At 39.1% G+C, this 11,172-nt stretch overlaps 1 protein-coding gene across 8 annotated transcripts in view; it reads left to right on the forward strand.

The window, feature by feature from the left end:
* pbx3b (pre-B-cell leukemia homeobox 3b) overlaps positions 1–2,587 on the forward strand; it is a gene marked incomplete at both ends in the record, with an annotated part of 53,393 nt that extends 50,806 nt beyond the window's left edge. For 4 of the 8 annotated variants that reach the window (XM_083902705.1, XM_083902707.1, XM_083902708.1 and 1 more), the window contains 3 exons: positions 103–215; positions 1,000–1,089; positions 2,495–2,587. In XM_083902705.1, the coding sequence (XP_083758831.1) occupies positions 103–215; positions 1,000–1,089; positions 2,495–2,587 (296 nt within the window). Of the gene's footprint in view, positions 1–102; positions 216–999; positions 1,111–2,494 lie in introns of those variants that run through there. The other 4 variants (XM_083902709.1, XM_083902710.1, XM_083902711.1 and 1 more) reach the window with 2 other exon arrangements.
* Positions 2,588–11,172: the final 8,585 nt, after the last annotated feature.

Here is an 11,172-nt window from a genome sequence, read left to right on the forward strand (position 1 = left end):
AGACACCTGGCGTGTGTCCGTGTGTGTCCGTGTGTGTGTGTGTGTGTGCGTTCCCTTTATAGGCCTCTCATGTATTCAGCTACTTACATCTTCCCTTTCCAGGTTCTTCAGGTTCTTTTAACCTCCCAAACTCTGGGGACATGTTCTTGAGCATGCAGAGTCTGAATGGGGATTCTTACCAAGGGGCACAAGTCGGAGCCAATGTACAGTCACAGGTAGGACCAACAAATCAGGGACAGTTCCTGACTACCAGTGCAGAGAGCTGTCCTTGTCTTGCCTGTGTACTGAGCCATCCACAGTGCAGTCTGAAGCACATTAAAGCAAAAAGAGGAAAAAAAAACAAAAACATGCTGCCTGTAGGACGGCACAGTTGAAATTACCACTGCGAAGCCTGCGATATCCTCTAATTGACCACAGTGTTTGCTGACTCTTTCGCTTTGGATGGAATATTTTGGCAGCCAAAATATAATCCCACCCCACTGCTATCATGCCACAAAGCAACTTCCTGGTCACTATTCCAACATTATGTGAATGCATTTGGCTTTGACTTGAGCTCTTGGGTTGGTATTGGGTTTTTGGTACTGTGTCCCCCCCGCCCCCCCCCCCCTCCCTCACCCTCTTCCTTTTCTTCTGTAATCTATATTGCTGTCTCATCTTGTTATTGTTTGTTTCCATTTTGTTTATCGCAGCTACACAGCCAACACAAATTTCAATGCTTATCATGATTATGGTAAAAAAAAAAAAAAAAAAAAAAAAATAGTCTGTTTTACATAGTTAATAGACTCGAGCATGCTGGTTATGTCCTGGCATTACTTTTATTGTCATTAGAAAGTGTATTAGCTGTGTTCCAAATCCAGGTCAGTGTGTTTGTCTCAAAAGTCTCTTTGTGATTTCACGTTAGTCAGTATCTGTCGCTTCACTGAGCATGTTTGCAGTTAGTGTCCGACTGCCACAAGACACCAAGTTGACCAGCCTTGTCCGCCTTGTCTGTCCCGTCAGGTGGATACCCTGCGCCATGTTATCAGTCAGACGGCAGGATACAATGATGCTCTTCGGGGAAATACAATGTACAGTCCACATGGCTTAAATGTGAGTATAGGTTTGTTTGGGGTAAATGCAGATTCATGATTCAATATGCTGCACTTTAAAAGGATGTACTTTGCATTATACACATAGATATACATACATATGTGTGTGTGTGTGTGACATAGTACACACTGAATATCTTTGTTTGAGAAGATGCATAACACAGCAGGGGAGTGAAAACCTGCAGTTTTACTTTAATAAACATCCTTTAACATTTTTGTAAAATTAATATTTTTTGACTAAAATCAAAAATCAGATGGGGGGATTTTTTTTTTTTTTTTTTTTACAGAATTTTCCATTGCCTTATCTTCATGATAAAATGTGATTTTGTGCCTGAAGCCATTTTCACATGTGGATTCCATCTCCTTTGATGATATTTGATATGGTGCCATTTTGTAAAGCGGAGCGTAATCTGAAGCTATCAGAGTAAAGATTAATTTGCTGATGAGGGAAGATTACAGAGCCTGGGTATTTTCTCTCTTTATATTGTTGTGCCTGTTGGGTGAAATGCATGCATACTTAGTCTAATACTATTGAAAGCTCAAGCATAAAAATAAGGCATTAAATTACTACTAGAGTATTAAATATATATACATATACATTTCTGAGAGATAAAAAAATAAGCAGCACATTTGATGTAAACAAACGTTGCTGGCTGTTGACAGCGTTCAGTGCTATTGGTGTCAATTTGGCTTTGCCAAAGCCTTATAGCTATAAGCTCTTTAGATATGTCAACTCCTTACAGGATCAAGTGTTTTTCACTTTCTCACAAGGTTTCTCACTTCCATGTGCAGTGCATAACCTGGCTCACCACAGCTCAGTGTGATCTAGGCATATTTAGGACAACAGCAGCACCAACACATGTGAAAAGCAGAGGATCGGCATGAGCAGCAGACTTCTATTTTGTAGCAACAACCCTGAAAGTGCCTTATAGACATATTAGCATAGACTAACCTTTAGCTTTGTTAGTGGTGACGTACAGGGATCCAGTAAAGGCTAGGTCACGCCTGGAGCAGAGCAAAGTCAGGCTGGCTAAGACTGGCTCTCTCTCTCGGAGAGAGGCCCTGCTCTGTCACTTTCACTCAGCTCTCCCCACCTCACCCGGCATGAGCCCTCCCTCTTCTTGACTGACAGGAGAATATGTAGCGACAAGCTGTCGGCCACAGCTGAAATTTGCTTAGACACTGATTTTTAGCGAGCGCTCCCATTGGTCGGGACATGAGACAAACGTGTCTTCAAGAGTCTCGTCGCTGATGCTACAGTAGTGCAGAGATTGCTCCAAGTTTAATGTGAGCTGACAGTTTTTGCTCAGCGTTGTGTTGTTGATTTTTGGGTGTAAAGTTGTACTCGGCTCATGTTGCTCAGGAGATTGTGATCGCAATCTCAATCGCTGCCATTTGTGTCACAGGCTAATGGGGGATGGCAAGATGCAGCGACTCCGTCTTCTGTAATATCTCCGACAGAAGGACCTGGAAGTGTGCACTCCGATACCTCGAACTGATCCATTATTAATGCATCGTCTCCTCAAGCTGGGCATGGACTCTCTAACTGGCTGACCAACTACACAGGATTTAAAAGAAAAAAAAGAAAAAAGAAAAAAAAAAAGTAAATCAAAACAGATTTGTTCTGTCGTTACTTCAAATTTTCCATGACCATGCCATTGTTCATCACAAACACCAAGCATTTCCTAATTGTTCACTGTTTTCTTTCCGTCTTGATTAATCAACCATAATCACCGTACCCTTGTTTGACTGTCGTAGGAGTAAGCACACGCGAATAACAAATAGCCCTCCGATGTTGCTCGGTAAACTTTCAGGATAATTATCTGCTCTCAACTCAAAACACTGGATGACACTTGTGTATTTAACGTGACATTTTAAATGCCCATTTGTTTGATTCTCCATTTAATTACTGCTCTCCATTTTGATAATTGGGTTCCCTTTTTCCGTTCTTACAATACATAGATTAAAACAGCTGTTTCTTTGACTGTAATGTGTTTGCAATCTTGTCCGGCGACGCAACAATGCTACCGTTGACAGCTCAATGGCAGCTTTGTAGTTTCTTTCAAGATTTATTCTCGCCTTACAGCCGTATACATTAGTACAAGAGAATGACTATTCAAACTCTGGAACATAAAGAAGTATAATTGATTGCTTGACTAAACCATGACACCATTCCATATTTTATAATTCAATATTTAGTATGTACATATGTAAACATTTTTTTTACTACTTATGGAAATCAACAAATCCCCCCCCACAGTAGATCATTATTTCATGGCACAGGAGCCATGGAGGATTACAGAGGAAAAGTTGTATATAATATAGCTAAAGAGTAATTATACATCCAGCCTATCAATCCACGGCTCTGTTACCTCATTCAAATTCACAAGAACCAATAATAATTTCCAACTTCTCTGTAGCTTAGAGTGCTCACTTACTACCTCTATACCACATCACCACCACCATCGTTTTTCTTTGCCTGTATTTAATGTTTTTATGTACTTATTTTTGATTACATCTCGTAACACTGTAAACTCTTCATTCTCTATGTAATCTAATGTATATTTTAATCTTTTAATAAAATGCGGTTGCTGTGCTGCAACTGAAAATAATACAAAAATACAAAAAATGAAAATGATAATGATATTAATACCATGGGAACTAGACAGGGGAGGGTTTGGGTATGGGTGAAGTTGTTGGGCTGTGGCTTTTACGAGGGCAGTGTGATGAACATTGTTGATGAATTAACACCAAACAGTGAAACTGTTGTAAATACTAAAGAAAAAAAAACATTTTGAATGTTGCTCATCTTGTTACTAAATCATGCAAAAAAAAAAAAAAAAAAATCACTATAAAAACTGTAATGCATAGAGGTCTCAGTATTCAGAACTGTAAATTCCAAGCCCTGTTCAACAGGGTTCAAGACTTCTTTTCTCTTTTTTCTATTGTATGTGATTCTGAAACTGAAAAGTCATGGCAAACGATTTGTGGCAGTGATTCTAATGTATTAAATATGTTTAGTGTTACTTTCTAACCAGACTACACCCTGGACTGAAAAGTCTTCCTTGTGGTAGTTGTGTAATTTCAAAACATGAATAAACCTTTTGCTTTCATGACAGCAACGTGTGTCGTCCTCCATGTTTTGTTGAGTCTGTATCAACAACTGATTGCAAAGGACACGATAGTGTGTAATGACAGGGTTCTGCACCTGTTTACTAAGATTGAAATGATCTCTCATTAATGCTCAAACTGTTTATCTTTCATTTATTTATGACTGCATGCAGTGATCCCTGTGCATATGCAGTGTAAGCTCTGCATGAGGCCTTTGGTCTCGTTTCTTGTGGTGTGGAGAAGGTAAAGACTTAACCTGGTTTGCAGCTACTGTGCAGCTGACATGGTTAGTGCAATTAACTGAAAATGTCAGGCACTTCTAATCCAGGCGTCTCTGTCTGTCTGCTGTGGAAAGGCTGCCTTAATGGATCATTGGTTACCAATTCCACGTGGAAATTGGAATCCACAAGGATTCTCGTTTTCTCTGTGGAGTTCTTCAGTCCTTTCTTCTTCACGTGCTTATGTCCAGTGTTTGTGCATCATCATCATCATCGTCGTCGTGGCCACAACTGGAGATAACAGTGCTGCGAATAGAGGAGGTAATTAAAAAATATGTGTATCTGCGTGTGCATGCGTTTGATTTTCAGCACTGTGAGTGTGGAAAGACAGGAACAAGAAAAAAAAGAAAGGAGTGACAGCGTAGCATGGGTTTAATTCAAGTGCAATGCACAGACGGTTTCCCAGGAGAGCATATTTGTCCACTCAACCAGTGCAGAACTTCATTGAACACCTTTCTCAGGAAATCATATCTTTATCCTGATATTACACAACCCACACCACAGAATATTTCCTTTTGGCACTGCAATTTTCAATTGGTGTCAGGGTTAAGTAACATTTTGCAACATATCACCATTTCAATGTAACATAATATTTCCATGGTAACGCTGTTTATTATTGTTTTTACATGTGGATTCATCCTCTTACAATCATTTGGCGTTTGCAGTCCAGTCCTGCTGTATTCTGCCATATGCATAACAATCTTGTTTTTGCTCATTCTACCTTTACAATAAATGCATTTACTTCAAGACTTTTGGCCACAGAGCCCTTTAAATGACTACTAAGTTACATTTTCTGAAATTATGGCTATTAGAGATTTTTTTCAGGCTTCATTAAAGACGACATTTTCTAAGTAAAATTCACCATGAAAAAGCATGCATCATTAAATATGGAAATCCAGATTTATATTAGCAATATGCGCCAAGCTAGTGCCAATTAAATTAGAGAAAGATATCATTTATATTATTAAGGTAGAGTTCTTATTAGATACAATATCAAATGTAATTCTCACACAGTTTGATTAATTGCCTCGAGTGCATTGCTCACAGACCCATGTTATAGGGTATTTCAATAGAAAGATTGTTTATATTAACATGTAAAAAAGCTGTAATTGCATCACACTATTGTTAAATTAAATTGGTGGGAGATTAAAACAGGAACGGGCTCTCAATGTTCACATTTTTCGTACGTACAGTTAATACAGTGAGTATAAACAATAAAGCAACAATTAGTGAACAGTAAAGCAAAAAAAAGGACGCTGTTACAAAAAAGGAAGTTGATTTCTGTTGAGATACAACAGCTGATACATTTAAGATAATTGTTGTTGTTGTTGTTGACTATTGTTAATTGTTTAGCCATTAATATTGTCTCGTATAAAATACATTTGAAGTCAGTGTAAACACAGGCACTGTGACATAACTCAAACACACTGGGTCTCATAATTCCATAGTGCAACCACATTAAATCCTCTGGTTTAATGACAGTGTTGGTGTTTTGTGTGAGTGTAAAACAAATGACAGGATACGCAGGTATTGAAATACCTTGTTAACATTTCTCCCCCTTGTGTTTGTATAAGAACCCCTTTAATAATCATAAGTAACACTATAATATAATATATCGTATGGGCATTTAATAAGTGTTTATTATGTCTACAATTACAATCCCTGAGACATGTTTTATTGATTTATACATTTGCATCAGCTTACAACTAGAGTAAACTGCTGTGTGTTATACAGTATATTATGACGTAAACTAAACGCCATATGTTGTATTTACTAAACAGGACAGGTAATGGAACCATTGTACTATTATAGTTCTCAGCACAGGAGCAACAACTTTAAATGAAACGCTTACATTTGTCGTGGTGAACAGTTTAAAATTGCCAAAAGCAAAACAGAACTTCTTGATTTATATCAACAACCAGTTTATTCTCCATGAAATTCAAAGTGCACGTCTTTCATTTGTAATCTGAAATGGAAAATAATCTCTCAGTGTGATGCTTTGATGGAAAATTATTTTTTCTTACCTGTTACCTACTTTGAGTATCAGGTTCTGTGTTGGTTCTTTATTGGAACTTGTTTTAAAGCCACATACAGAGTGGCTGAGTGAAATAAACAAGAGACTGTTTGCACTCATCTCTTTTTTTTTTAAGAGTCCTGAGTGTTCCTCTCAGTGACATTAATCAACATTTGATCTAATACGTCTCCTTCCATTTTTTAAGAAGTTCAAATTTAATTTAATTTCCACCACCTTAATGTTCAGAGATTGCTTTAAGAGAGCATGCACACTGAGCGGATGGTGGCTCATCGTAGCTTCTCGGGCAAAAGCGAGCATGTGAAGCCTTCTGACAGGAGACAGATGTTTGGCTTACCTCTTAGCAGACGCGTGTCAGCAAGCACGAGCCTTTGTGCTGCTCAAATATCCTGACACGAGTCACAAAAAAAACTGAAAACAGCAGAAAACAGGGGCCGTGTCTGCCTCCCTCTCTCTTGCTGTTTGTCGCTCCTCTGCACACACAGTGCACACTAAAAACCTCATTAAATTAAAATGATTAAAAATGCAACAGCTACTTTAATTTAAGGTTCAGACCTATGTAATTCAGGTTCATAAAAGACTTACATTAACTGCACATCTTACAAAGTAGTTGCAAGTCACTGAGTGCTGCACCACATCATCTCATCTACATCTGCTTTTAATCATATTTATTTTGAAGACAAAATACCATAAATAAATGCATAATTTCCACCAAAAATATAATACATGAGAAAGAGAACAGGGAAGCTTTCAAAAAAATAATATTTGAACTATTACCTGAACAAATGTTTGAGCAGTCAACACAAATGCTGAACCTCACGCTTTTGTTTATAAGAAACATGCGATGTAAACACATCTAAATGTAGAATACAATATTGAATAACATAATGTAAAATAACAATACTGCGGTCATTACTTTTGTCACTGTGCTGTAAAGTAAAAAAAAAAAAAAAAAAGCTCTTGTGTCTCCTTGTGCAGTGATGTTTACAGAGCTGAAGCCTGTGAGTATGCGTGAACTGTTGGTGTCGGTGCAGTCAGAGGCTGAAAAAGCAAACCCATGGATAACTGAGCAACTGTGAAGAGGGACGGAAAATACTTAATTGGATTGGAAGTTAAAATAATGACTAAATCAGGAATTCACTCCAAACTTTTTATGTCTTATACAGAATATTTTAGGAAGTAAACTGCTTTTATTTGTCTAAGAGTGGGAAATAGTGATAAAAAAACTATTTTAAGTGGTTGAAAAGGGTTTAAATTTGTAAATGCAATGTTTCAACTTCTCCCCCACTGTGTATTTTGTCTATGTCCTTTTGTTTTTGCTTGGATGTATATCCTGACATCCAAAAAAACAAACGATCCTGCTGTCAACATCTGGAAAAAAGATAAAGCGGCTGAACCAATTTGTTATTCGAGATTAGGAGAGCGGGTCATTGACTAAGTATCGCAGACAACAGACGAGATTCATTCACACGCTGAGAGAAAGGTATGAAGCGACTTCTCCACCTAAAGTGACAGCACGTTCACTGATGTTTTTATGACTTTTTTCTTTAAACAACATAAAATGGGTCTGTTAAATATCCTCTGATGCATTTTCATGTGCTGGAGATGAGAGGATTCAAAAAGAGGAAGGCAACACGCTGGGCAACGTTATCAAAGGCCTCTGCCAGTGTGATCATTTGTGAATGACTAAAGGAGCAACACACACACACTCACATTTAAATGTGAAGTTTATAACGTGATGGAACTTATTGTTCTCCCTCGTCACTACACAAGCAAGCAAGTGTTGTTTCAGCAATAGGTTTATGTCGGCACGAGTCCACAGAGAGGCTGGAGCAGTCATTTGTTCTTAGTGCTGCTCCGCTAAGGAATGAGAACACAATAGAGTTGTACATCTAACCCATTGTCTAAGAGGAGCGCAGATAGAGAACATCACACACACACTGTGTTTCCCCCCCGTGTCTCTCTGCATTATCAGCAGCATGTACAGTGGTTGTGTTTTCTTCAGCGTGTTCGTTGTGTCACAAGCGATCACTTCACTTTAGTGACCATCTCCTCTCCCTTCAGAACCACCCGAAACCCAAAACAAGGTGTGTGTCTTACTGTCTTACTGTGTGACGCCATGGAACTGAAATGAAAAGGTGAATTCACCCAGCCGCCGCAAATGACACCAAGATCTATCCGCATGATTTGAAATGTTTCTCATTTGCGGCGACAAATTTGTGCATAATCTCAAGGTTTTATGAATCTACTTCATAAGCATGCAAATATGAGACGAAGAATGAGAAAGACTGCAGGGAAATAAAACAAAGCCACCCTCATAAACAATGCACGTCTATTGTTAGCGAGGTGGTAACGGCTTTCTACAGCCACTGCAGCAGTTTCACGTATGAAAAGGTAGTTTCACTTTCAATGTGATCACACCTACAAAAAAAAAAAACTGTTTCATGTATTTAAAAAAGGTCTTTTCTTTTCTTACCATGTTGGATGAGATGATCAATATAACTGACGTGTCTGAGGCAGCAGATAACACATGAAAGTAAGACGCAGACTGGATTTAGGTTTTAGGCTCAGTGTTAAGCTAAGTGGCTCCGGGGTCGTACCTATGTTCTCCGGGTCCTATGTTCCCTAGGTCCTATGTTCCCCAGGTCCTATGTTCCCCAATTGGGGAGCATCGAACCTTTTCTATAAAAAAAAGGGTCCTATGTTCCCCACTTTGTGGAAGCCTGGGTGTGGAGCTCCAGGGTAAAGGGTTAGGGTTAGGGATTAGTGTAAGGGGTAGGGTAAGGGGTAGGGTCCTATGTTCCCCGGGTCCTTTTGGGTGAACAACGGGAAACATAGAACCCTTTTTTAGAGAAAGGGTCCTATGTTCCCCCGGGCACATACAAAGTGGGGAACATAGGACCCGGGGAACATAGATACGGTCCCGTGGCTCCTAACTGTAGCTTCATGGGCAGATTTGAGACTGCGTTGATATTGTCATTCATGCATTGGTTGTATAAAAACTGTGACTAACTCCACAGAGATTATTTACCCAAAACCTGACATCCACACAGCTGCTTTGAAATGACTTGAAAGGACGAGTCATTTTTACAAAACATTTTTCCGTCCTCTGTGCAGAATCTCGTGCAGTGTGGCTATAGGCTACACTGTGTAATGGGAAGTCATTAGCTTTTGGCCTGATGCAGTTTGTTCTCAGTCCCTCGCTGCAACATTTATATTTCATATCTTGTGTTTCACACTGTATTAACAGCTGTGGCTTGTTTTTTGCCATCTGCAGACAATTACTTTAGTTTACTTGGCTTTGTAATAATAACATGTTTTCTTCTTGCAACTCTCTCAATAGATAACACACTGCAGATTCTTGACAGGTGCTGAGGCACTTGCTCAGGAGACACAGTGAGGAGGATTATTACTGCATTATTTAGTTCTCCTGAAATAAACAAACACATTCCCTTCCTGGCATCATGTGCAACTATCAAGTCAGTGTTGTGTTTTGCATGGCTCCAGCTAAGAGCAGCCAATTATGATTTCTTTGACTACCAGGAACCTCAGTGCCCATTTTCACCTCCAACAAGACCCACTTAGTGTCAAATATTTCCCCTTCCATAGCCTCTCATTTGCTCTGTATCTCCTCCTTTTATGACCTTTTTACATTCACCTTGCCTTGTATCACCTACTTGCTATCACCCAAGTGGCTCAGGTTCCGCTCCACCGTCTAGTTTCAGTATAATAACTTGACACTTCACATTGCATTAGTCTTAGTCCCGACAACAAGGTTATGTGACCTATAGTGTCAGAGAGCATACACCATACTTGCCTGGAGTAGCTATTTATCAAGACAGCTTTGGGCCACCTATGATTCAGAGCAGAACAAATACAGATCTGAGGCGGTTTTTACCGAGGACATATTTGTCCGGTAAACAGAACTTTACTTAAGCAAACACCGTCACACAGGTTCTCTGCATGATGTGTGTTCTTACATGGTTAAGATTGTAAAAGCGTCATTAAAGTCCACTTAAAAGACGTACATTTCATTTTGTCAATTGAACAGATTGTGTCGCTTTATTAATGGAATAATGAATCGTAGAGTAACACGTGTTTATCTCAGAGTATAAAATGATCCACGTTCTGATTGTATCTTTAACAATTGATGAAGACGAGGAGCGGCTGCAGCCATTGTTTAGATGCTGCAGAGAAAGAAGCCGTCATTGAAGCCCAGGGAAGACATTAAAAGACCAGTGACCTCACTGGTGCAGAGATTAAAAAAAATGCTGCCCACCAACATGATGTCATATTTTACATGCCACCACTCATCCGATCCACCTCTGGCTATCAAAGCTGACAAGCACACATGTTGATAATTTGAGGAAAATAGAGATATTTAAGGCATTTGCTGAGATTTCTGATTGTGATTTCTTCTCATGTTGTGCATAAAGAACATTAAGTGGTCTAGACACCTTATAGAGACTGTTATCCAATTTAAGAGGCACATTTAAATGAGTTACCTCACCAGGACCAGTGTGAAAGCAGAGCGGGCTCTGGAAGGAGCTGCCTGAACTCTGATGATGTTTAAATAAAACCCTGTGTTACAAACAACATTTCATTTACCAGTCAAGTCTAACAACGGTTTCTTTTACATTGCATCATTTGAGTTTCACAGGTG

Source organism: Microchirus variegatus (assembly GCF_963457635.1).
Source record: "Microchirus variegatus genome assembly, chromosome: 16".
In the NCBI taxonomy this organism is placed as follows: domain Eukaryota; kingdom Metazoa; phylum Chordata; class Actinopteri; order Pleuronectiformes; family Soleidae; genus Microchirus; species Microchirus variegatus.